Source organism: Gadus morhua, chromosome 20 (genome assembly GCF_902167405.1).
Source record: "Gadus morhua chromosome 20, gadMor3.0, whole genome shotgun sequence".
Lineage (NCBI taxonomy): Eukaryota > Metazoa > Chordata > Actinopteri > Gadiformes > Gadidae > Gadus > Gadus morhua.
The window spans coordinates 8,438,869-8,466,858 of NC_044067.1; the positions used below are offsets into that span (position 1 = coordinate 8,438,869).

The window sequence follows — 27,990 nt, forward strand, 5'->3', positions numbered from 1 at the left end:
GGACGCTGCTTTCGCTAAACTAGCAGCTCACGTGCTTCCTGCGTTTGTGTTATTAAACTGTTACTTTATGTAACTTTTAATGATATCATCTTGTTAGAAACACGTATATCTGAGAGACAACCCAGTCGCCAAAAGCATACGTTGACAGTGTACGTTTCGTGAACACTGGATTACGTCGCATTTCAACATAAAATAGCGTGTTATACACACACACGCACGCACACACACGCAAGCACACACACGCACACGCACGCACAGACACACACACACCCACCCACCCACCCACACACACACACACACACACACACACACACACACACACACACACACACACACACACACACACACACACACACGGTGCATTTCGCTGCTAAAACAACAACAAAAAAATATTCCCTCAAATATTATTACTAAAGAACCATTTTCCAAAGAACGAAATGTAAACCAATGCATTCTGAATGGGAATGTTTCTCCGATTTTTCCATGCTACACAGAACGAAATGTAAACCCATGCAAATAAAGACTTCATGGTCATAATAATTTAAATATCATTAATCTCCTGAGTGTGTTGGGTGGTATTCTATTTTTTTCAACGGGGCTGGTGCCGTGTCCTTTTGACCTTTTGACCCCAGACTTCTGGGGGAATAGCTGAATCAATTCATTAGTCAATCAGAAGCATGTAAATATCTTCCCAGTGGCGTAGGAGGACGAACAAGGTGTCCTTCAACATCTACGCTTCCAGGCGATTGCAACGGTGCCACACATGAGCATATTCGAACATGTTTAATGGTAGTAATTAGCAGTCGAAATGGGAGGCCTTAATGAATAATGAGCAGCTATTGATTTGCTTCAATAGATTTGCTTCAAAAAAAATTTTTTTTTTTTTTGGTCATGGGCCCCCCCTCTGCCTTGGGCCCCCCCACAACTGTCCCCTTTGTCCCCGCAGTCCGACGGCCCTGGACGTGACCATCGTTTCGTGCAGCTTTTCCGTGTTGAAGTCTCGTTCAATAAAAAACAACTCTCGTTGTCGAGCGTTCAATAAAAACCAACTCTCGTTGTCGAGCGTGCCCCCCCCTACAAACGTGTGTCCCCCCCCCCCCCCCCCCCCCCCCCCCCCGACAAACGTTGACTACACCCAAAAATTGACTACACCCACTTTCTGAAATGGGATGGAACCATAAAAGCGAAGTGAAATGTAAACATTTGATGATTGGTCCATTCATCTCCAGAGTGAATACTTAAACAGAAAACACGAGGAGATCAAGGCACAAACATTGATGTGTTGTACAACTACTATTACTACTATTACTGCTACAACAAAAAAACATATAATCTTTCATGTATGTATAATTGTATAATTGTATAATTTTCTTTTTACTTTTGTACCTTGATCAGTAAATTTGTGTCTTCTCTTACCACTGATTTATTTCCAACAATGTATAATGTTTCAGTTGTATCAGTATTTACTCTTTCAGGTTTAGATTACCTAATGGGACACAAACTAACTCTCTTTTCTTTTACTTTAATATGGTATGCTTTGATTCTCTGTGTCAATTTATCTGTCATTGTTGTCATCATTATGGATAAGCACCTTCACGAGCCAATGTATATCTTCTTGTGTAATCTGTGCATTAATGGGCTTTACGGAACAGCAGGATTTTACCCCAAATTCATCGCAGATCTTGTAACAACTCATGTCATCTCGTATACAAATTGCATGCTACAGGGTTATGTAATCCATTCTTCAAACTGTGGAGATTTGTCCATCCTTGCTCTGATGGCCTATGACAGATATGTGGCAATTTGTAAACCTTTGGTGTATCATTCAGTGATGACAACTAAGAAGGTCTGGATATTTGTATGCATGGCCTGGTTTGTGCCACTTTATCTTATGTTGATGAATTCAGTCTCACTGGTCGGGGTTGCATTGTGTGGCTCACATATAAACCGGCTCTACTGTGTTAACTGGATGATTGTTCAACTTACCTGCTCTCCTCCAAGGGCAAACCAAATGATTGGATATATTAATATTGCTTTTTATTTTTCCCATGCTGTGTTTATCGTTTGGTCTTACATATATTTAATCAAGAAATGCCTTATATCTAAAGATAAGAATGGGAAGTTTATGCAAACATGTATGCCACACATAGTATCAATTATTAATTTCATTTTTGGAATGTTGACGGATATACTGTATATGAGGTATGGATCGGGTGACTTGCCTCAAAGTCTCCTGAACTTTATATCGATAGAATTTCTACTGATTCCACCACTCATAAATCCCCTAATATACGGATTTAAACTGACCAAAATTAGAAATCGAATTATCACCATTTTTCAATATCAAGTCAAAACTTTTAAGAAGAGTGAACCTCCTTGTGATTCAAAATCGACCGTGATGGAAGCAACGTTACCAGCTATCTAATAAGAAGCGACTTTTCTCTCATCAAAATATTATTGTAATGATACATGGGGTCGATGCTTCGTTGTAAAGTATACACAGTATTGGTTATTTCAATAATAATAAAATGGATGTTTTGTAATTTTTGTTTACTTTCAATAGTTAATCAGATAGGTCATTTAAGAATATTAATATATCTTCACTACGGCCTCTTTAAATGCACTCCATTTACTTTTTACACATAAACTACCAGAGAAAAATACATTATATTTCACGCTTCTTAACATCTATTTGCTGACAATATTTTTTTTCTTTTTTGGCTCACGTTTATATTCTATTTATTGAAAATATTGTACGAGTAACTTGTCCTGTTCCAAGTTTATTCTGTGGATTGTGACTTTGTTACTCACTTAAGATTTCAGAAGGTTATTTGGAAACGCTTGAGGGCGGCACATGAAATAAATTGGCCACTATCCTAGGGCCTAGTGCATATTATATGTAGTTTAAATGGTTTGATTATCCATCTGACTGCCTCTTGAAAGCCAACCATTTTGTGCAGGCTAAGTGTTCTGTTAAGAGATACTTGATTGTGTCAAGAGGAGGAAGGGATTATTCTCCAGGCAAACAGTTGAATACAAGCAAAAGGAAAGGTGATTTACATTAAATGTTCCATGTTTCGCTTTTAATGTTGCTTCTTGGCCCATGAAAATAAAATCCATCTATAAAAAATACTTGCTTTACCCCTTGTTTCTATGACATAGACCTTGCAGCACTTTTCCTGTTCAATGTAGCCTACTTAATGAACTTGCATGATTCTTGCCTTATCTGGAATCTTGGTTGAATTGTAAGTTGCTTTGGTTAAAAAAGATTCACAATATAATACGTCAAAAAGTTTTGTCATAATTGTGCCCTCTGTATACCCTGAAGATATGAAGATGTAGGCCACAGATTTCCCAAAACCCACTCGACAATTTTCTTGTAATTGACATGCTTCATGCCCTTCCTTCTTTTGCAAAAAAAATCCATTATAAGGTTTATAAATTTGCCAGAAAATGGTTGAAAAGGCAGCGGTATTAAACATGGCAGGAAATTGTCAAAGATGATTATGCCTTGACCCACCTGTGGAGGTAATATTGGCCCAGGCAGGCCCAATCAAACATTTTGTTTAAAATTAGCAATACATTCTTATTATGAGTAAAAATATTTAAAGGACTACTTTGCTCAGTTGCTGGTTTTCAATCAGCTTTGTATCAAGACGATGTGGGTGAGGGGAATCAGCAAATTAGCAATGTTGTATGATCCAGAGTCAGTTCGGGAAAGAACGCGAGTGCAAGATATGGCAAGAGAGATGAAGAGGGCAAGAGAGAAAGAGAGGGCAAGAGGGAGTAGTAGAATTTAAAACTTATCAACTCAATATGAAACAACAATTCACTATTACCCTTCTTTTACAGCTATTGTTTTAGACCACACACGCGTTTTGGTATAAAGTTCACCCGACACATTTCATGTAGTTAAGGAAGTATTTTTAGGACAATAATCAAATAGAAATGCAATGTTGAAAATGCAATATACTAATGCTTTACTAATATAAAAGCTTTATTTGAGTCATAAATAAAACAAAATGCAAACCATTCAATTTACCAATTCAAAAAAAGTCTGCTTACAAGAGGAAAATATTCAAATTAATAAAAAATATAACTAATTAAACTAATATCACGTTTGCATTTTCAAACTATGCCCGCGTAATATTGTGGACAATATAAAAATGCAAATAAGTGGGCGGGAAATACTCCACCCATTGGATCTCACAACAAACATTTACCTGGTGGGGGACCCATTGCCTAAAAAGTGGCCCAACTGGGGTTACGTTTCGCGTTATACTACCTGGTCCGGATCGTTTTCATATCCACATCCAAATATTGGAGAAATTATATCACTCTGCCATACTGCAATAACTCCAGCAGAGATCGCTGTCCATCTCTCTCACAAGAGTGTTATCATGGGAGAATCTGAAATAATTGGTTTAAGCCGGTTTGGCAACGAATGGATTCAACCAATAGGGCCTATATAAATGATTATATAGGCCTATATTAAGTACGGTAGTCAACAGCGAAAGAATAATTAAAATGTTCTCGTTTGAATTGTGGCATGAATGACATGATGTTTGTCTATTTATTTTCAAATCTAAAACAGTAAAGTAACATCTAGGTATTTTTTTCTCTCGTCTTGCACATATAGGTCAACACATTTTGCTCATCCCTTTGTTTACGGCGGTCAAACATTTGGTCATAAGGGTGGAGCCACTGTTATCGTTGCAATGATCTGAAATATGTCATCCAAAGAACTATGGTATTTGATATGTTTTCTAATATCATTATCTAGGGGTAACAGCATGTGTTTTCTATGTAGGCCTACTCTGAGCACAGAACCACAGTTATGAGCTGGAATATCAACCCACTTCCCAAGACTGTTACGACGATCCACTGAAATCTAAAACAACTAAAACAACAGCCTTATCAGATTATTTAGTATTTTTGTTACGGGTCACTTGAAGGAGGGTGGATTGGAGAGAAACATATATCAATTATTTTAGAGTTGTGTTGGATAAATATGTTTGCATTGCACATACCCCTCAATATCGGCAAGGGGCGGTAAATCTGTGTCCCAGGATTGGCCCCTTATTTTGAAGGTCCCGTAGTAGCTCCGGCACTTGTGACGTCAGTGGCATGACTGTGGAGCAGTCAGCCTGCCAAAGGATAGGCAAAGACTATTAGGCTCTATGGTGCTTCCTTTGCCTCAGCATAACACTCGAATAGCGCGGATCGCAATATTATTTGGATTTGTTTTAGTCTCGTTTAGTTTGAGTACACTTTATCGGTGTGATCAAATATTTCCATTCCGCGTGCGGTCGGTGTCTAACCCGGGTTGCCCGTTCTCACTGGAGTGAACACTAAGGTAAGCATGATAACGAAATGAGCGAAGATTCCAACTCCCATTGGAGTATAAACTCGTTTTTCATGGGCATTTACTACTGCTGTGTATGTTTTCTATGGGTTTTACTTTGTATTCCCCCTACAAGAACAGTTTTGAAAGTTAGACCAACATGGAAGCTTCTCGTGTCTCACCTTAATAGTTACTCATTATATTTGTCCACTCGGCTGTTTGACGATTTCAGACTATATTGTGCTCTGTAACTGCAAGTATTTTGGGGAACTCTCGTACGAGCTTTTACAAGTACCTACTGAATTCGATTGTAATCACGCTTCAACAAAGGCCAAACTAATCGCACGCTCATGATCATTGAAATGAAAACAGACCACACTGCCAACCTTTTTCAGCTGTGTGTGTTGGTGGCATGGACATTGCTTCTTTAATACCATTGCGATGGTCACATCCAAACCCAATCTCGGATGTTTTAAGGCACCAAACAGCATATTGTTGTATAATGTATACATGTCAAACGTTACATTGAATATGAATGACAAATCTAGGAAAGGTCTACAATCAAGCCGGCGGCGTATTCTAGTCACCCAGAAATGTGATCAAAATTTAAAGTTTATTGGATCAGTCTATGAATGTGCCAACAAGTTCTGGATTTTAAGATTCACAATGTAGTTAGCTTGAGTTAGCTCGTCGCATGTTGCAGGTAGGAGCCATGTTGCAGGTAGGAGTTTCCTACCACACCTATTCCGGGGCCGCACCCTTCGCTACGATCACCCTGATATCAGTTTTTAGGACAAGGTTCATTTGGCAGTGACAGGTAGCAGGCAATGTGGAATGTGAGCTTATGTAACACTTTTCTTGGTTATAGGGAAATGAGGTCGAAGTTGGGTTCGGAGTCTAGTTCAGTTCACTCTCGTATGGATACATGAACATATAGACCTAATGCAAGGTGAAAAGCTCTGTTGTTGTTGTCAGTATAGGCCTTCATTTTTCTTATTTTTTTCGGGTCTGAACAGTGTTGGTAGCAATGTAGCCTACTTGAAACATTGAATGTAGCCCAATAATGAATTAAAGGGGTCACGTTTTGTGAATTATTAATGAATAGGGACATTTAGTTTTACTGTATCCTACTATACCGCTATGCAAATCGACACATTTTGTATGTGTCAAAATACCTAATCAAATATTATTTCAGTTGAGGTGTGTTGTTGGTTAGGAAGGTAGATGTTCCAGCTCGAAGTATTCCTCGTGCTAGTAGGCCTATACTTCCCACCTGCAGGCGTGTCTTTCTGAATGTGAATCATGAACTCGTAAGAAACCAGACACAGAGGGACAGTTGGGGGAGACATGGGTTATGAATGGCGATGCAGGCCATCCCATTGTAATTGTAATTATATCTCTCTTATCATCATAAACTGGGCCATGGCACTCGTTTGACTGGGCCTGTAGTAATTCCCACCAGAAGGAACCTCTGACCCCGGAAGAGTGGGTTCAAAAGAGGATTTGCTCTTCTGGGGACGAAGAAGGATTTCAATTTACGCTTAATCACAACCTATTCAGACAGCCCTGTAGTATGTGAAACAAGTATCCGTCTCTCCATTCCTATTGTTGTCATATTCCTATTTGCGTTCAGCCAGACTCGTGGTTAAGCAAATACACAACACATTCAGGGCTCCTGTCCCGCGTTCAATTGCACTACAAAGTCACTCCGTCCCTCAGCCACTCACTCACTCAATTATATAAATATAGCTATCCCCCACCCTGTGTTCAGTCTTCATGTTCTCACTTCATGACAGGCGACTGAACCGACAGTCTGTTAGGTCTACTGGCCCTGCGTCACCAGTGGGCACCAGGCCTAATCCTACTCTGGGATGCCGAGATGGAAAACAACACCAGGGACGCTGAGATGTCTCAGTGTGTGTTTCATCTCTTCTCTACATACACTCCACACTATACACTGACAAAGCCTCCGCTCCACTATTGTCCTATTGTCCTTTTGAACCAGGCATATAAGGTACCCCATTTCAACATCAGGGGCCAGATGAAGAAACCGTGCTGCACAGAGAGATGCCCCATGAGACATGCGCTTTCGGCTTTCCACACAGAATTCCAGATGTGTGGACAAGCATTTGAGACTACGCGTATTTCTAAGCACCCTATACGAAACTAATATTCAGTGTAGGAAGGTAGTGTGACATGGCAACACCGTGAGCGAAAGGAAGAGAGAGGGAACATAAAAATACATTATTAGAAAGGCATGTTTGATTCAATCCGCCAGCCTTAGCCCTACATTTGTTTACCCTACATTGCAGTCGAACAGGCCATCATTAAAGCTCGATTTGCAGTGGCAAAATGTTATTCCCGGAAAGTAACTTTTTCGCCGCCTCTGCAGATTATTTTAGTTTCCCTTGGTATTTAAAATGAATGGAACAAACACGTATGATCCTAAATGAGCAATGAGTTAATCGAGATTCCAGGTAATAATTGGCGTCCCTAGAACCATGTTTGGTAAATGATTGGAGTGGATGGGGGTGGACTCGTTCACTTGCGCACACTCTCAGGACAATTCAATGTCCTGAGACAGAAAACCCTGTGCCGTTGTGCTAAGCAATGTTCCAAAATCTCTACGTTCACAGATTTACAACTTGATCATGATCATTCATTGGCGCGGACCCTATACGCAGATTTCTATGCATATGGCCCCTGATGCGAGTTATTGGGCATGGTTTAAACACGTGGGTTTCTATCAAGGCCGGGCCTGTTTATGTCGGCCATTGGTGTAACCAATGAGGCTTTGTTGGTTGAACTCTTGTACAGCTACCTCGTGTCGTCTTTCCCACCAAAGCTTGGCCACAGTGGACAGAGCCCCTCCACCCCCACCACATAGGAAGGCTGACCGGGGCAATGCATGCGTGGGAAATGGGTGGATTGCGAGAGCAAGAAGGTTGAAGGAGTGGATTTATAAGGCCCAAAGAGAATTCATCTTGGAAAGCTTCAGTAGATCTGAACAATTGGTTTGTCGGGAAAGACTCTGGGGCGCAACGCCCATAGTTACACACTTAACAAACACAATGTCGCGGAAAACAAAGAACCTCCAATAATTCATAAACACACCCGGAGACCCATCTGAAAGTGCCCATTAAATAGTAATTAGGGGTCATTGGCTGTCTGTTACCAGCTCTAAGTGGGTATGCCAGCCCTGGGTTCAGGTTACACAGAAGGATATCGGCACGTTGGGCTCTGAAGTGAGATGGGCCTCGGGAGGAAACCCAATACCTTCTCCGAGGGGGAGATGAACTTGTGGACACAAGTTCAGGAGGACCACAGGCTTCTGTGTGTTGTTGAGAAAGAGCTTACTGTATCCCTCAATTAGTATGAATATTGTTAGCAGCACTCAATCCTAAAGGAGGCTTCACCTTGCCTGTAAAAGGCCAGCTCAGCAAAATCTTCTCCCTGCATCGTAATTATTGTACATAACCATAACTGCACCATCAGCCTAGATGTTGTTTATTCTTTGACCCTTTTTGTTTAGGAGTTCACTCCTAAGTAGCAGAAATTGTTAGTGCTAAAATATATGCTACGTCCTCCACAAATTACAAAGAGATTTAGGTTGTTTATTTATTGTTGTTACAGTGTTGTCTTGGCATGTGCTTCAGGTTGACCCTTCATGCTATAATGGATGAATTAACCGGACCATTTCCCCTTTGGCCTGACTGTCACAACACAGACATGTCTAGCTGCCCAGAACATTGACAGGCACGTTTATTATACCATTAATAACTGGCCTCTTCAACCTTATATTTATATGGAAAACATGATACAAAGGGTTGAAGATGAGCGAAGACCGATTGAATCGAATAGCCTAATTTAGTTATTGTTCACAAATCGGGCAATCAACCGAGAGAGATGCGCGGCTTTCAATGACCAAACATTATTATGGGGGTGTTGATTCTATCCACATAGTGTTTCTGAGATGGATCAAAATAACAACTTTTTCGTTGCTTATGGGATCCACTAGGGATTGGACCTGTGTTCCTCTCACTCAACTAATTGAGGGTTACACGAGGAGTAGCTGGTGTCCTCGGTGACCTCGACTTTGACTTGACCGTAATGTGCTACTGAGTCCTACTTTCGTCTGGCGAGAGAGACGGATGACCTGACGATCGCATACACGGTTGGGATGGGATTCGGCCAGGAGGCCTCTGAGCATGGGGTGATTTGCGGATGCAGCCGGAGGTCACAGAGTGCAGTTGCGCCACCTGTTTCCAATCACAATTTTTAGCACTGTAATTACAGCCTATGTGAGCAGGCCCTGCAGAGAGTGAGTGAACAAAAATGGCAGGTGTGACTCAAGGAAGCGTACTCGAAGCTTGACAAGCCTTGAAGCCTCTATAAATTAATCCAAGACTGCTCTTGAAACTTGTGTGTGCACTGCCCGTGCACGTGCGCACCTCATTTTCACAAGGCGATAAACAAGGTCAAGGGGTCAAATGCTCAATGAGCCGAGACGACACGGACACAGACACAGAGAGAGAGACAGACTCGCACACACACCCTGTGGTGAAGGCTGTGAACTTTAGCACTTGAATAGGTCGGACTTTAAAAACATCTCTGTGAGCTATATCATGGATCACATTTTTCTTGTAAGGAAGAAGTCTCGTGTGAGAAGGACTGTGTTCGGATGAGCAGATGAGATCAGTGATGGTTCTCTGAGAAGCAGTTTGTCTAGTCAAACCGACCATCTGGGCTACAATTCTAAAATCCACCATGAACAAATCCCTTTTCTGCAGGAAACCTTCATGCTTAGTAGAAATGCTTTATTAAAAATCAAACCTTTTATATCCCAAATTAAAAGGCATCCTTCAAACACTGAATTTTTTTAAGCCATTATGTGACTTGGTTCTGTAGCCCACTTCCATTAAACATTTGCATCTATGTTAATCAATATAAACCACACATGGTATTTTTCCTCTGATTATCAGAGCATACAATAGCATTGCACCACCAGAATGATGAACAAATCTTGGACAGAGCTGAGCCTTAGGAACATTTGGGCGGAGGAAGGATGAGAGGCAATATCTGGCGCCGAAGAGCAACGGAAATGGCACGAATCCGGTCAAAATATTTAGCATTTTTATGCTCCTGGCCAAAGTACAAATGCCTGCTATTTAACTTGGCAGCCCTCGTGTGTGTGTGTGTGTGTGTGTGTGTGTGTGTGTGTGTGTGTGTGTGTGTGTGTGTGTGTGTGTGTGTGTGTGTGTGTGTGTGTGTGTGTGTGTGTGTGTGTGTGTGTGTGTGTGTGGCATTGTGGAGGTGCCATCATTTACCCAGCTGCATGTCAGAATCACGGAGACAGCAACCCACATTAAATCCCTGTAGGGACATGGGTGTGTGTATCAGCGTGTCAAGCCGGGAGTCCATAGTCCAATAACGTACAGTAGCAGACAGCGGCGAAGCGGCGATCAGAAAGTGTGGTTTCATGCTATCGGTCATAAAGTTATAGTTTGGAGTCAGTTTGGCACGTTGATCAGCGGATTATAATGGCAGCAGGGAGTCCAGATGGCAGCTCCGCCACCTATCCTTCTACATTGAATTGTCGGTTAGAAACGCCAACGTACAAACACATTGCCATGGTCGAACTGCATTAGCGCTTTGATGATGACAACGACTTTTTGGGGTTGTTATTGTTTGTTTGTCACAAAAACGAAAAAAATCACAACCTCCCCTCCGACGAAGACTCCTGCTTATCACGCAGGCCAGAAAAAAGAAACGGCTATTTTCAAATCCTTATGTAATCTATGGGGGTTGGGCTGTGATACATGATGGCAGGGAAACAGGAGACGTCCAACAGGTCTGAAGAGCCAACCCTGCGGAGCACGCCCCCCACGTTCCCTCTGCCGGCTCTCCAGAGCAGCCGGTGCTCTCTGGGGGGGGGTGTAGGAGGGGGGGGGGGGTGGGGATCAGCCGCCACCAGGTTGCTGCTGATCAAAGAGAATAATTCAGGAGCGTAGAGGGCATGAGGAGACGCAAGCAGCGCCCCACCACAGAAGACGAGGTGCATCTCCCTGTAGTGGAGAGGGGAATAGTTGGCCGCTGCTGTTGGTGGTCTTTACGGGGGGCCGAATTACAGCAGGAGCGAGTGTTGTTGTGCTGCTGCTTTCGAACGCCATCGGCGTCTCCTTTTTGTTTGCCTTGGTGGTGTACATCGCGTTTTTGTTTACGATAAACATAAGCCACGGAAGAAAGTTACCAACATGCCCCTGGCTGTTTGTTACTGTTCATGCACAGTCGCACGCACTCGTGCAGTAAACATTACGCATGCATACCAATCTTATAAATGATAATGAATTCATTCATACTTCACCCCAGGGTTTATCTTCGCAGCAGTGCGTGTGTGTGGGGAGCCTGCACAGACCAAAGGGGTTTGTTTTATCTTTTCGGGCCATGATGAGATGAATTAGACATAAATAGGGAATCTGAGGCTCAAGTTGATTTTCTTAGTATGGCCTACTATATTTGACTATGTCGTCTCTGTCTACTGGGTCATTTTCCCAGTAATCAACCTCCTCCGGTTTCCTCCTTTGTTTTTCCTGCCATGTTCAGCTCCCACTTCTGGGTTTCTTCAAAAGCCATACGAGTTTGTCTATTAATAGAAAGCATAATAATACAACTGCCTGCTGTCTTCCCGTGGGGTCGATCGTCAGACGCAGCAGATAAACACAGATGCCGGAAGAGGCTTGAGGTTTTTGGCTGTAGAATGATTATAGCAATATACTGTCAGGCCCTCGTTCACATTGTCTTGAGCAATTACGAATTATTGGTTATAAGAGTTGTGGCAATTAGGTTGATTGATTGCTTTTCTTCCAGCTCTTTACTGGGATGGGCCAAATAATATCTACGGGATCTCAATAACCTTTGAATAGCACGCCACATACTATAGTTAAAACTGTTGAGAATCGTCAAAGTTGAAAATAATTTAATGTACTATTGAGCAACATTTCTAGAGTAATCTGCACCAAGCTGTTCCTCAATGTTATCCATCTTTTGCTCTCGCTCACTCTCTCCCGCTCTCTCCTTTGCCCTGGATATGACCCTGATTTCCCATTGCATTAGAACACACACACACACACACACACACACACACACACACACACACACACACACACACACACACACACACACACACACACACACACACACACACACACACACACACACACACAGTTTTTCCCTGGCTCCTCCAGGCGGCTGTGAACAAACATCGCTGTGCAGCAAAGCTGTGTTTTCAGTACCTTTGTCGTCCTACACATAACAGCACCCGTAGAAGTGGTGCCATGGGACCAGGAAAGCAGAATGTCACCCAAGGAGGTGAAGGAGGAGGCAATTCTCACACCACGCGTCGCTTTTTTGGAAGGAGAAAGGGTAGTAAAAATAACAACAAAGCTATGGTAATGAGGCATGATGCACACTGGGAAGAGACTTTAAGAAGGTTTTTTGTTTTCCTATGCTTTAATAAACCAAAGACAAATGTGTGTGTGATTGTGTGTGCGTGCAGTGGAAATGGATAAAAAAAGTAAGTAGGCCAGAAATGTGTAAGCAACTGTGGGCATGAGAGAATACAGCAAGAAAGAGTTTGGTGCCATTCTGTCACATGCACTGGCACTCTTGTTGGTACACAAAACAACATCTAAGGAAATAAAGGTAGGCCTGGGTTAAAGCAATAAAATGCAATAGAGTTTCAAGAGGCCTGCTGCCTTAAGTTCAACTGTGGGTCAGCCTGCCCAACGACCAATGGTAAAGCTGTTTATCACCAATCTGATCTGCCTTTACTGGTTGATTAGGGCATGATAGTGGGTCAAAGGTCAGATAGATGGATCACCAAGCCAAAATGCTTTTAAAGGAGGAATGAATGTAGATAGTGGAAGTTATTTACAATTTAAAGAGTAGCCTAAAGAACATTCTAAGGTCAGCAGTAAGGATGGAGGTCAGATTCTTCAGGGATAACCTCAACAGTGGAGTATGAGCCACCCGTCGTCATAGAAACTGTTCAACAATGACGAATGAGCTCATGGCAAAAAATGGAAGCGGTATGTGGGAAATTGCCTTGAAAGAGTGACTCTGGGGGGTAAGGAAAGACTCAAGAAAGAAGAGGATACCACATGTTCCTCATTCCTTGTTTGAATGAGACTTGGTGCTGAGTAACATGCTAATCGTATATTAATGTGCTGGGCTGGTATAATGGTAATGTGCTTGGGTTATTATGGGTGATCTGGGAACCAGCAGTGTGGTAGCAGAACTACTGGAGGGAGACTCCACAGAGCCTGAACCAGAAACCAGAAAGATTTGCGCTAGTCTGCCATCAGACTTTAGTTATTCATATAAAGTCTGATTTGTGAGACTGGATTAAGTCTAATGATTCATGACTCTAATGATATTCTGTTTGGCTTTATTTTGGGTCCTCGGTTTCAGAATGTCAGACTTTTAACCGCAAAAAAGTGGAACTGATGCCATTGACTGGCATCAGAAATGCCAGTCACCGGGCCATTTGGTTCCGAGTGAGTCCATCCAAACGCACACACACATGCACACACACGTGACAGTACAATGGAGCTTGGCTCTAGTCCTGTGGTCAGGGGAGTTTGTCGATAGCTGTACTCATCCCCACTCCATCTCACTATTTGGGATTCTTAATGAAGGGTCTTCTTGAAGTGTGGAGCTGGGGGTTGAGACCTCCCCGAGTGCTCAAGTAGTCCCAGGTCTGTTTCATCCTGCGTCTCTTTGAGAGCTTCCCGCACGCATGGTAGACCATTCTCTCGCCACTAACTGAAGAGGAGGGGCTGACCACCAACCTCACCAAAGATGAGCTGACACTGTGTTTGTGTGGTGTGTGTGTGTGTGTGTGTGTGTGAACATGATCTACACACAGACATGCAGTTTTGATGCCACCTGTGACCAATTACACCAGTGTTTTTATCTGTAACCGAATATGTTATCCAAGCATTTCCTATGGCTCGAACGCAGCTGCCTCCCCAGTAGTTATTAATATTCCCTGTGTGTGAAGAGCTTCAATTGTCTCTTCACCACCAACGCTTGCTTGCTTATTTTGAGAGAGCAGGGTGAGAAGCTTCAGGCAGGATGCGAAGGGGCTTCATATGGCCTGTCCACATCAGTGCTCCGATCACACACCGCTCGGTCGACTGCGTTGTAAGCATCGCGCCCGGATCTGCTGCGCCTTTAAAGCTCTTGTATATTCAGGATGCATTCAAATGCCTCAAACACTTACAGCTTGTAGGGGGTAAATCGGCAGTGTTGTAAGTAGGAAGCAAGCAATGCTAACAACTCGAGCCAGTGGGTGGGGGTGGGAAGGGAAGGGAGGGTGGAAACTCCTCTTCTTGTTATGGCTGATCTGTCTTCTGTCTCAGACAAGATGGCAAACATTGGGAAGCTTTTGACAATAACTTTCTCTTTTTTTTTTTTTTATATAATCCCCTTTTATTTCCTTTTTTGCTTTTGTGTCAGCGGGATAATAGAACCACTGAGGCCCCCCTACTTTTCCTCCACCTCCTGCTCCACCTCTTCATTGGAGGGGCATTGAGAAGTGCTGGCAAAGCCATGCTCAGCAGTCTGTCAGTCCTCTTCCCCTCCTTTGATCCTCAGTGGAGGAATGAGGGGTCAGGGGGGAACGTGAACCCTCAAGACCCTTCTCCTCTATACCCATTTCTGTCCTGTGTTTGTGTGGGTGTACGCAGACTCACAACAGTTCTTATTTGGAGTGAAAGCAAAGTGAGGGACCGCAAAGCCCAGAATTCATTAAAAATAATGCAACTTTATTGAAAAAAAATCCCCACTGACAAACCCAAGGACATCCATTCATTTGGAGTGATGTGCTCTTAGTCCAATAAATGTCCCGTGTGGGCTGCTTTCATTGATTACTGGGCACGGTATGTGTGTGTGTGTGTGTGTGTGTGTTTGTGTGTGACCATCATAGAAGATGGATATGATTCCAAGTGGCATCCTCATCCTTCTATCTAATGATTTGAAACGTTGTCAAGGAAACAGAAAATGGTGCTCAATACAGGGAGAAGGATCTACAATGGGGAACCGGTTAGGAAGCAGGTCAGTTGGCCAGTTGAAGACCAGTAGCTTGGAGATGCTTGAACAAAGAAGAAAAAATAAAAGGTTACGAATTTATCAAAGACTCATTGAAAAACCAGATCACCCAGGGTTAATTTCTGGGTGGTCTTGGATCCCTCTGACCAAAGTTAGTTTAGTTATTGTCTGAAAGTGTATTCATACTTTAAATTAGTTTTTGTCAGGTATCCATCAGGGATGAACCTATCCAAAGTTGCAGATTTTGAGCTCAAATCCGTGCAAAGCCTTTGCCACGTTATGGGGTTTGTCTATCATATTTATCTAGTGTAAGCTATTTCTCCAAGAATTCAAACTCGATGTCTCCTTCCTTCAGAGTACACCGAGCTCACCTAAAGAATTTGACTGAATCTCTCCTGGCCCAGAGGCAGAGAAAGGCCACAACACGCTCACATACCAACTGTCATCCGGAAGACTTAACAGCATTACGTCACTCCTCAACCGGGCTCCATAAATCACTTCATTCCTATCGCTCCCGCTACCTGGATACTTCCCACCTGTGTAATTCACAAGGAAACCACTCGTTATCCCGCCTTGTCCTTCCACTTCAATGGAATAAATTGGAGGGGATGGTCTACGGACCCGGCATGCAAAGAAGGACACCATTAAGTTGGACAGCTTCTTTGATTAGTCCATTGTACAACTCCGTCCTTTCCATCAGCGCCTCTCTGCCGTCTGTGCCTGTAAAGAAAATCCAGTTTGACAGCTTCAGGGTTGGCAAGTAGAGGCACATAGCAGTGTTTAGACAATGCAAACTGTGACAGGTTTCTCCTTTTGGCACTGGGGGATGGTGGATATGTGAAGGAAGACATTTATGCGATGCTCGTGTATAGTATGCCATCAACCGGATTTGGCCTTCATGTGAATGTAATGTTGCGACACAAGCTGATTTAATAATGGCCACCCTTCTCCTTGGCTAGACTTGTATCTGTGGCATTGGTTTAATGGAAGGGGAATCGAATATCTTCTGTTGGGGATTATGAAGAACCGTCTCTCCTGTGTGCCCGAATGCTCCCATTTGCCTTTTGATGAAAGATAGTCTGCACACAGGATATCCATCTCTCTGGCGGTAATGGGATCTTTTTTTTTTTTATATATCTACACAGTCATTTGTGTGGCGACCCTTCTAATAAGTCATCATTCTCCTCTGCGGTCCCGCTGTATCTGCCCTCTGCCTTCTCATTAAGGAGCACATTTAAACGGACGGTACTGAGACTTTAAATCTGCCTTCCCCACGCAGCCTCAATGTGCCTCTGTGGCAAGGGTCAATATGTGCTTCTGTTTGTTCCCGTCTGGACAACTCCAACAAACCATCCCACACCCTCACTTAAAACACCGCCCAATCTTATCCCTCCTGGCTAGCGGGGAGGAAGCTTAGCGAACACGGCGGTTAGTCTAGGGTCACGTTCTGTTTTCGGTTCTTTATTATTATTATAATTTATAAACGGCTAAAGCTGGAGCCAACGTGCGTGTCTCAGAGAGCGCATGTCTTGACTATAGTAATTGCAGCCTTGTTTAGACTGATTAGACGTATGGTCTATTTAGCTGTCAATTTAGGCCAAGGCGATGCTTTAGGGCTGGAAAATATTCAGGGAGCGGGTCGGACATTTGTCCAAATTGCAGCTTAGCTCAACAGCTGGCTCCCGATCATGGTTGCGGTTGAAAAAGCTGGTTCTGCATCAGCTGTCTGCACCGCGGCTATTTCTAAAATGCTTGAATGTCTGGCTTGCTCTCGAGTAGATGCTAGTTACTCCCATTTTCCACGCTTGTTTTCGTCACGTCCTTATAATTGAATTTATCCTTTTGTTTTGTCAGTGAGCATCGATGAATGTTTGGCTGTTCTAAACATAGACTGGTCTGCCGGGATGCTTGACGTGCTTCATAGATGGGGCGCTGCGTTCCTCTTTATCAGTGGTGCAGATTCTTTCAGAAAATATGTACACAACACACACACACACACACACACAACCACACACACACACACACACACACACAACACACACACACGGGGGTTAAGGTGCAGCCCTTCGTCTCAGGCCTAGTGAACTAGAGCATGTAATCCCTCTGTCTTCCCTCCAAACTAATGGCCACTGTACACACCAAACGTACGATCTTGTTTGTCTTCGTATTTGAAATCGAGGCCGATGCAATGTGGATCTACCCCGGCGGTGGTAGGTTCTCTTCGTGGTGTGGTACCGAAGCTGTTAAGCTGAAACTCGGCGTAGGCTAAACTTGCACACTTCAGCGCTTTAGCACCCTAGCTGTGGTAATAAGGGTTTTTCACACCGCGATGACGGCTTAACTCCGATTAAGGGTAATGACACCGCGTCGCACACGGGCACTTAACGTGTAATTGAAGTGGTGCCCTAAACCAACTATTAGATTAGGCCTCAGTCGGAGCCGGCTAGCCCGGTGATGACCTGGGCCGTTTCCCAATGGGTACCGATATGGTCGGGCTGCCTGCTGGTATGGAGTACATAAAGAAAAGATCCAGATCCAATGCAGGATTTAAAGGGACAAAGCCATTCTTAAGGAATATCATTTGGGTATTTCACCACCAGTACCAATCCTGTGTTTGAACATCTTTGTATTTCTGTTTGACGGGTTTTTCATTCCTTCAGTGACAGGAGAACGGAGCGAGACAGTAAAGTGGGTTGAAAGGGAATGATGTATAACGTAGGACCACATATCGGACTCTAACCCGGATCTCTACGAGGCATATTAGACCGATGGGGTTGGAGCGCTGCTATCGAGGGTTGTGCTGTCGAGCCAGCCTCCTTTTTTGTTGTTTTTACTTCTCGTCGCTGATCAACTTTCACCAGCTGACTCCTCTGACTCCTTTTGACTCAACCTCCATCTTTCCCTTCCGCCTCCGCAGGGGGGGGGGGGACTCCATGAAAGATGACGGAGGAGGTGATAGTTGTAGCCAAGTGGGACTACACAGCCCAGCAGGAGCAGGAGCTGGACATCCATAAGAGCGAGCGGCTCCACCTCCTGGACGACTCCAAGACCTGGTGGAGGGTGCGCAAACAGCTTCCAACCAGACGGGCTACGTGCCCTCCAACTACGTGGAGCGCAAGAACAGCCTGAAGAAGACCTCGCTGGTGAAGAACATCAAGGACACGTTCGGTATGTGGAGGGGGGGGGGGGGGGGGGGGGGGGGGGGGTGTCTGGTCCTTGGTGTAGAGACCGCCGCTCTGAGAGGAGCAGAGGGGTCGACTAAAGCACCATTCCACGGCCCGGCTGCTGTCCGGTCTAATGGTCCCGTAGGCCAGGGGAGGAGCATTCGAGGTTATTGATTGTCTTCGTTGAGTGGTATCCTCTACCTGTTATTAGCGGGAGGCAGAGGATTTATCAATGATTTATTCCAATGCTCCCCAGCACTATAGACATGATTGAAAAAATATACAGCTTCATCGCTTAATTTGCTCCCAATGTGAGGTTCCCGTGTTACATTCCTCAGAATATGGAGATTATTATGGACTATTATGTATACCTGCATATATTTCCTAGTGGATTTCTCCTCATAACCCTCTTGCGTGTCAACTCTATTGTACAGTGGTCCTCTCTGCACTCTTCCGGTTCAGCCCCGGTGTAATCCACTAGGACCCCGGGCCAGGGCCTTTGATTAACGAGGCTGGGATCAAACCGAAGGCAACGCGCTTACCGTCGGTTGCGCCACGGCTGGTTGAGCTCCAAATGAGACGAGCCCGGGTGAGTGCGTACTCGCACCCCTTTGAAAGTGCAACACATCCAAAGCCGTTTGTGCAGCGCACACGCATAAACATTGCATAAACATTTGGACCCGGGAGCTGTGGCTCCCTTGTAGTGGGTGTGAGACTGATTCCCTCCTAATCCTAGCTGCCACAGCGCCCCCCCCCTCCCCCCCCCTCGGGGACATCCGTATGCAGTTTAATCTGTCACCTCATGCGCTGACACTGCCTCAGAGCGACGTGCGGCATATGCATGTTGTGATGCAGCCTTCTAGATCCACTGGGGTGATCACGGCTGATGAGCCGAGAGGGCGACAGAGAGGGTTGATGTGGAGCCGGAGAGGGAGATGGAGAGGGAGAGGGGGAGACGAGGAGTGAGGGGAATGAGAGATGGCCAATGATGGAGAGTTGTAGAGAGAGGGAGAGAGACGGATCGATCAGGGTTGATGGAGAGTGACACACTCAATTTATCTCACCCGTGGGGAGTCAAGCCCATCAGACTATGTGGGCCAACACGGTGGTGTCTGCCTCTGTCCAACTGTCCCCGGGACATCTTACGTCACCCTCGCCTCACCCCCTATCTCCCCTCCCTCCATCTCCCCCCCCCGTCGTTTGCACATTGATCACCGCAGGAATCTGCAGCACTAATGGCTGGAATGCGCTGGAATGATGTATTTGCCTTCCCCTCCCCCCCCCCCCCAGCCCTGTGACATATCGACGTGAACACGGTGGCAGCGTTCCACTTTAATCTGGATCAAACCGTCCCTCTACCGATGAGTCATTTTTTTTCTTCCTCTGTGCTGATAAAAAGGAAGCCCATGCAGCCAATGGGACGAGCATATTCCACCGATGAGGTAACTGCCAAAGTGTGAGGTCATAGGCTAATGTAACTCGTTAACACCTGCGAAGCCAGGATCCGATTGGCTCCTGGTTCGATGGAGGTTCAGCAGCAGCAGTGAGTCTCTTCCCTCGCTCTGTCCCTTATGTAATTAGAGAGAGTCTTAAGATAATGAGCCATTTCGGCTTTCCGGTGATTCATGAGGAATTAACGGCCATTTTACGACTCTTTTCAGCCGTTTCTCCACACCGCTTGAGCGTCAGTTTGTTCAGGGTGGGCACGCTGGTGTGTTTCCAGGGTTTTTTGTGGGAGCTCAGAAAATCGATAACCGACCGAGCACAGAAAGCCCATTTGCTGAGCCTCTTGAAGCCTCTCTCACTCTCTCTCTCTCTGGCAGGTTTCCTCTTGGCTACTCTCGAGGGCTCCTACATCACGCCTCTCTGAGAATACACTGGTGTGTGGAGCACTTGGGGGAACAGTGTGTAGTACTGCGTACCAACTGACATAGAATGAAAAACACACCTTTAGAACCATCAGGACATTCACTTGGTTACAGCCACTGAGGAGAATGATAATGTGATATTTTTGGCAGGGGATTTGGTGTCTCTCTTAAAAGAAAGACACACAGAGAGAGAGAGAGACACACACAAGCGCCTGACACAGAAAGAGCGACACAAGCGGCTGTGTGTCTGGTTGTATCCTATGTGTAGAGAATCATTCAGCCAGTATCGCTTTCTGCTTCCTATGCTCGTTTGCGTTCTGCAGGGATGTCACGGTGTTCTGCTCCTCTGTAGTTCCTCCTGCTGGCTCGGGATCCCCCAGGGCACGTTCTGATTAAAACACTTACAAAAGCGGGATCCTCTGTCCACACAGCCGCTCGGAGGTTGGGTGAAGGTTGGGGAGAGTGAATGCGCGGGAGGAGAACCGAGAAGAGAGGACACCGCTCCCCGTGCCAGCAGGCCTGGGCCTTGAAGTGGAAATGAGTTAGGGAAGAAAGTGTGTGTGTGTGTGTGTGTGTGTGTGTGTGTGCGTGTGCGTGTGTGCGTGCGTGCGTGCTGTGCGCGCGCGCGCGCCATTGCTTCTTGTTCATCCGTGTGTGTCCCTGCTCTGCAGCTAATGAGTCCGAACGGGGGTTCTTGGGGCTGTTTTTTGTTCCACCTTATTACCCATAAATAACCAACAATTATTATATCCTCAAACCTCCAAGATGGCCTTTTTACCTGAACCCCCTCCCCTCCAAGCCTATACTACCACCTCCCACCACACCACCTGCACGGCCAGAATCATGCTCACAGCATCTGCTGCTGGCCGCTAGTGTGACGCCATCAGAGCTAACCATATCTGACTAGGTGTGTGAGCTGCTCCGTATTCTCCTCTTCCCCCCCCCCGGGCTGCTATTGATGCTTCTGGTCTTCTCCTCCAGTACCAGAACCCTCTGCCAGGGGACTCCTTCACATCTCTCACTCTCTCTCTCTCTCTCACTCTCTCTCTCTTCTCTTTCTCTTTCTCTCTTCTCTTTCTCTCTCTCTGCCCCTCATTTCCTGGCTGGCTCACAAGTTTGCCTGCTACTCTGGTTGAACCCATCACCCAACTTTCTTCCAAACACTTCTCTAAGTTGTTTTATTCCGACCTGACATTTCTGTGGCATTTTCCCGGCGTGTCCTCGGGAGTAAACTGGGCCGCTGGCTGTCGGGGAAAATGAGCCAATCTGGAAACGACCTGACATCAGCGCTCTCGCCTGCTAGCATATGTTGTATGCTAATGCGCAACCTAAAAAAAATACCTGGTCTGCGAGCGCCGGAGCGAACACGGAAATTACCATCGGGGAAACAATGGTGTCAGCACCGTGGTAGTAGCCAGGTTGTTCATCCCAGGCTTTTAATAACATGCGCCGCAAGTACGGGGGAAGTTTCAGAGTGAATCATAGTTTTACACCTGGACCGATGCGTATGATTTTAAAAAGGGTTGAGTGTGGGTGTTTTGACATTGTTAAAAAATCGGTATCCTGTGCAGCAGTATAACATACAAACCAAACACATTTGGTAGAGGTACACCTCTACAGTGGAAGGCTATCGTCGGACAAGAGGAGAGCTTTGGCGTACCATAATTAAGTAAGCTAACCCCTGTAAAGGCACTAAGTGAAGGGATAGAATGTACATTTCTTTAAACATGAGGTTAGGCAAGGCAACTTTATGTATGTAGCACTTTTCATACACAAGGCAGAAGTGCTTCACATAAACATTGTCATACAAAAAAAAAAAAAATAGATGCGTAAAACAAAACAAAGGCAAAGTTAGGTTAGGCCAAATTTCATTGTGGTTGATGAGTCTACAACCGCAACAATCCACAATCTTCACGGTACATAACCTTCCATGGTGATGCTACCTTCCACTGCTCAGGAGGAGACTAGCATCACCGTGTTGCGGTTCAGTGAGCTCCAGAACTCGGCCATGGCCTCCGCACCATTAGAGCCCCTTCCCGCCCCTTCTTAAGAAGCTCCCCCTGAGCCTCTGGTCTGTACAACTCAGAGAGGCAGGAGGAGTGGATGCTTTTGATCGGGGAAGCTGTCTGTCAATATGGAGGCCGGCTGGCTGCCTGCTCCACTTTAGCTCTGCAGTCGACACTCCCCCCCCCCTCCCTTCCACTGGCTCTGATCAGCCCCTGGCTTCACAGGTAGAGAGTTTGTAGATAGCATAACAAGTATACACGAAACACCATCCTGCCTTCTCTTGACCTAAGGTGTCAGGAAGCTGTGTGTGTGTGTGTGTGTGTTGTGTGTGTGTGTGGTGTGTGTGTGTGTTGTGTGTGTGTGTGTGTGGGTGTGTGTCTTTGTTGATACAAGCCTTACCAACTCTCAAAGTTTCAAGGTTCACCTGTACGGTTGAGGCAGTAATTTTTTTTCTCCCCCCAGGAATGCACAAATAGGTTGGTCTAAACTTTAGTATACGCCCAACCCTTTCCATGAAATGTTATGCTTCAAGTGTGTCGACACATGCGACACTCCACTTCCTTATTGACCCTTACAGTGATGTTGCTAGGTACGCGTCCTGCGTCCCTGACGCATTAAAATCTGAAAGGACGCACTAAACTCACTATCCATGCGTCCCGGGGACGCATCTCATTTTCCCCATGAAAAACGATACATTGTGAACATTAAACAACTCGTGTTTAATCACAGTAACTGGCCAAAGAAACCTTCTTGTGAGCAGATCGGACAAGCGCTGTTTCAACCCACTGCGCATCTACTTGGCGCAGACGTGATCCCCTGTACAAAGTATCGCGACATGCTAATTTAGCCGCTACCAAAACAAATAGCTCGTCACCGCTGATTTCATTTCAACAATTAAAAATACGAACTTCATAGTAAATAAACCCACGTTTCCACTGCTCGATGCTGTGCTCATTCGTGTCGAATGAGCAAATCAAACAGGATTTTTTTTGCAATCCTTCTGATTGAATATATGTACATTTATGACAAAAATCGTGAGGACTAGGCTTGTGACACACACACACACACACACACACACACACACACCACACACACACACACACACACACACACACACACACACACACACACACAAATGTGGCGCTCGCGCGGTAATAGCTCATTGGCGCCACCTAGTGATCATTATGTGCAAATGCACAGCCTCATTAAAATGACTTAGGGGTCATTTGACCCCTCTTGCGGCGCTAGGAGTAAGTAAAAATGGCCCGGCGTTTCTAGTGTTAAACATGAACGGTTGAGTACTCCAGCTCTAACCATATCATACCACCATCAGGAGTTTAACACTATTAATTTAATTTAAGAAATAGAATAATAATAAAAAAGAAACACATTTTTTAAACTGGGGAATCGACTCGGGACCCATTGAATTTCTCAGGGACCCACCCAACTCGCCACCTGTGGGTCCCGGGGACTCACTACATTGAAAACCTATCAACATCACTGCCCTTAGTAAACTGGAGAAAAAATCTCCTACTGTTCTTGTTCTCAGCCACTCTGGGAGCAGTCCACGTTTCTGACAGATCTCTGTAGAGTTGTACGTGTGAAAAGGGTCTAAGGTCGGCCTGCAGGTTCACTGCTCGAACATATAATGAAAAGAGTGACATGTGTTGGATTAGAGATGGTCTCTTGATGGCAGGGATGGGAAATGACTCAATATTATCGTTGATTGTCTTTTAAATGGTATTTAGTCGTCTTTAAATGGAGATGTCAACTTATTATGAATATAAATCTGAACAGAAATCCCAATGAAAAGATATGGTGAATTATGAGGTTTGAAACGTCATAGAGAAATATCCATTCGTTAAGTCAGATACCATGCTTTTAATTTAGTTCAATTTAATGTCCCTTAGTTACTGTTACGAATCATGATTCATGATATTTATCAAAATCTTTTAATCGCCCGTAATTATCGTGATGATGCATTTTTCTGTGTAGCCCCACCCTACTTGATTTTAGTTCCTCCTCCAGCTCTTCCAAAATGGGGGACAGACGAGCAAAGGGAAAGGATAACGATTCAACAATCTGTTTCCGTATCGGCGTGTTTACTCTAATCTCCTGCTTCCCTTTCCCGCCTCAGGCCTGAGCCGAACCAAGAGGAAGACCAGCGCCCGCGACGCCTCCCCCCCGGCGGGCTACGACTCGGAGCCCCCGACCAACGGCCGGAGCGCCGGCGGCGGTGGCGGCGGCGGCGGCGGAGGCAATGGAGACGGAGGCAGAGGAGGAGGAGGAGGAGGAGGCGGAGGTGGATCGGAGAGGATCTACGACCTCCACCTCCCGGCCGTGGTGAAGTTCACCTACTCTGCGGAGCGGGAGGACGAGCTCAGCCTGCTCAAGGGCTCCCGGGTAGTGGTGATGGAGAAGTGCAGCGACGGCTGGTGGCGCGGCAGCTACGGGGGCCGCGTGGGCTGGTTCCCCTCCAACTACGTGCAGGAGGAGGAGGATGAGGAGGCCGGAGGTGGAGGAGGAGGAGGTGGTGGTGGTGGTGGTGGTGGAGGTGGAGGAGACCCCTCGACCAGACATTACGCCGACTCCCCGGAGCGGGGGCTCCCGAACGGGCGTGCCGGCGGCGGCGGCGGGGGGGCCCTCCCCCGGGTCAAGACTCTGTACCCCTTCAACTCGGTGACGGAGGAGGAGCTGAACTTTGAGAAGGGCGAGGTGATGGAGGTGGTGGAGAAGCCCGAGGACGACCCCGAGTGGTGGCGCTGCAGGAACGCGCTCGGCCAGGTGGGGCTGGTGCCCCGGAACTATGTGGCCCCGCTGACCGAGGGGCCCGGCCCGGCCCCCGCCTCGTCGGCCCCCGGCACGCCCCAGAAGCGGGCGGAGCGGCCCCTGGGCCCCGTGCGCACGGGGAAGTTTGGCGGGAGGGACTGGTACTACGGCGACGTCACGCGCCACCAGGCGGAGGCCATCCTGAACGAGCGGGCGGAGGAGGGGGACTTCCTGATTCGGGACAGCGAGTCGTCGGTGAGTGACTGAACACTATGGTGGACGACCCCTTCTGAAGGAAGGATATAAAGGGCTGTAATAAATGTCCAATGGAGTTGAAGAAACTGTGGCTTATGGGGAAATGGTCATCAATATTGGATGTTGCGTAATATTCGTTCTTATGCATGTCCGGTTTTTAAATGGAGGAATATACTGCCACCTGCTGGTACAAATATTTTCCGATACAAATTGGTTTGTACTAATAGACTCGGTTCAAAGGTTTGTGGGTTTAAACCTACTATCTAAACAATACCTTCGGGATTTTTCCACCTGGACCCAATTCTTTCTGATTCTCCCTGAATTTTAAGGAGCTCTATCAACGGGATCCGACGCTATTGGATAGACATTCAACCAATCAGAGCAATCACATGAATTAGAGCCCGACATGGCAGCCATGTCGGGCGCTCCTCTCATATCCCCCGCGCCCCAGATTACCCGGGTCAGGGGGGGCCAGACTCATACCCCAGAGCAAATAAAACATGCGCCCTCTGATGAAGTCTTGTTCCTAGGCTTTATTTTCCAATCTTTTTGGGTCTTAGTGACTAATGCGGACAAGTATTGAGCGAGAGAGCTTCAGCCAATGGAATATATATATATATATATGGGCTGCAAGTTAACTGTATGGGGCCATAGTGTGCCCGTCAATGTTCTTCATCTAGAGCAGGCTTGTTTGCGCCACTGACTGGCCCAGATTGTTGTTCTAAGTGTCTGACAACATGATAGGTTCCCTAGAGACATACAGCTATTTTCTTTACCTTCGCCTGATCAGCTTTGTTTGTGATTGTGTCAAACCGGGTTTTGCTCAACGAGAAGTTTCATTCTGAATCTCTCCAGGGTAGGATTGTTCCAGGAAATGTCTGTTTTATCATCACCATCTCAACCCTCCCTACACAGAAATGCTTGAGATGACACTGAGCTGGGCTTTCTGTTGTCCAACACAACAATTCCAACACACAACTCTCCCGCTCTCATTCACGTTTCCAACGTTCTCTTCCTGCAACAACTCACCTTGTTTCAGAGTGAGAGACTTCGATAACAGACAGACCGGATCAAGTGATGGTTAAGAAAAAGGTTTTGTGTCTCTGTAGGGATCTGTTCCAAAATGTTGCCATACACTTATTATAAGCCTTATTGTCTGAGCCCGTCACTAAAAACAAGCATTTTCAAAGGACGAGAAAAGCATTGAAACTAAGAGTCAATCCGTATAACAGCCATAGAAGCTATAACAAGACCAGTAATGCATGTAATGTTATTTATAAGAATAATAATAATCCTCATTATTATTAATATTATTATTATTGTTATTATTATTACTTGTTTGTTTCCACAGCTGCTATATCTGTACACCATCATCAGGGTTCTAAAGGTGTGTGTGTGTGTGTGTGTGTGTTGTGTGTGGTGTGTGTGTGTGTGTGTGTGTGTGTGTGTGTGTGTGTGTGTTGTGTGTGTGTGTGTGTGTGGTGTGTGTGTGTGTGTGTGTGGTCTTTCAGCCCAGTGACTTCTCGGTGTCCCTGAAGGCCAGGGAGAAGAACAAGCACTTCAAGGTGCTGCTGACGGACGGAGGCTACTGCATCGGCCAGCGCAGGTTCGGCTCCATGGACGAGCTGGTGGAGCACTACAAGAAAGCCCCCATCTTCACCAGCGAATACGGAGACAAGCTGTTCCTTGTCAAAGCACTGCCGTGACGCACACACACATTCACACGTACACACGCGCGCTGACCACAACCTAACAAACACTGGAAAATGATCGTAAGGCTCAAAAAATTAACGCACCACTTCTGTTTACCAATTCAACTTCTAAAGCGTCTTAACTTCAGCTTTCTTTCCCGAAATCACTTTTCTTTTTTTTTTTACCAACTCAGTTCAATGGTCTTAATGCTTATGGTCTTCTATTCCGTTCAGGGAGGGTCTCTATGCTGCGTCCCTAGCCTGTTGCGCTTTGTAAATGTTGCCCTCTGGTGGTGATGAAAGGGATTATCCCTTGCTGTAGTACCACCCCAATGTTGCCACCGACCACATCAGCTGCTAGCAAAATGTCTGAGGCCTTACTTTGAGATTTAAGTCAAGTCCAAGGGATGAATCTTTCTTTTTATTTACTTTTGAAACATGAATACTTGACCGCATCACATTATGTTCCTTTATGAATGAATAGGAGGGCAGAAAGAGATGCAGGTCCATAAATTACAAGACACCATGTTACCTTTCTAATGTTGTTCAATTATTTTAAACTTTTAGTTTTCATTGATTTCATTTGAGCACTAGTTTTTTTGATTTTTCATAAGCCATTTAAAATTGCTCCTTTATTGATTTTCTTTTTCTTTTCTTTTTTTACACAATAACGACTACCCACCAGTGACCACAATCTGTAATTTTGTCACTTTTTCCTTCCCGTCCACATTCCTGCCTCTTGTTGGGTTCTTGGAAACGGTTTACGCCACCCACACACCAGG

General features: G+C 45.4%; 1 protein-coding gene and 1 pseudogene across 1 annotated transcript; both read left to right on the top strand.

The window, feature by feature from the left end:
- Positions 1-1,435: 1,435 nt before the first annotated feature.
- On the top strand, positions 1,436-11,320 carry LOC115533497 (olfactory receptor-like protein COR4). Its single transcript, XM_030344042.1, has 2 exons — positions 1,436-2,325; positions 8,349-11,320. The coding sequence occupies exons 1-2, from the start codon at positions 1,436-1,438 to the stop codon at positions 8,443-8,445; spliced, it is 987 nt and encodes a 328-aa protein (XP_030199902.1). The 3' UTR covers positions 8,446-11,320.
- On the top strand, positions 5,102-27,974 carry LOC115533496 (cytoplasmic protein NCK2-like; annotated as a pseudogene).
- The last annotated feature ends 16 nt before the right edge of the window (positions 27,975-27,990 follow it).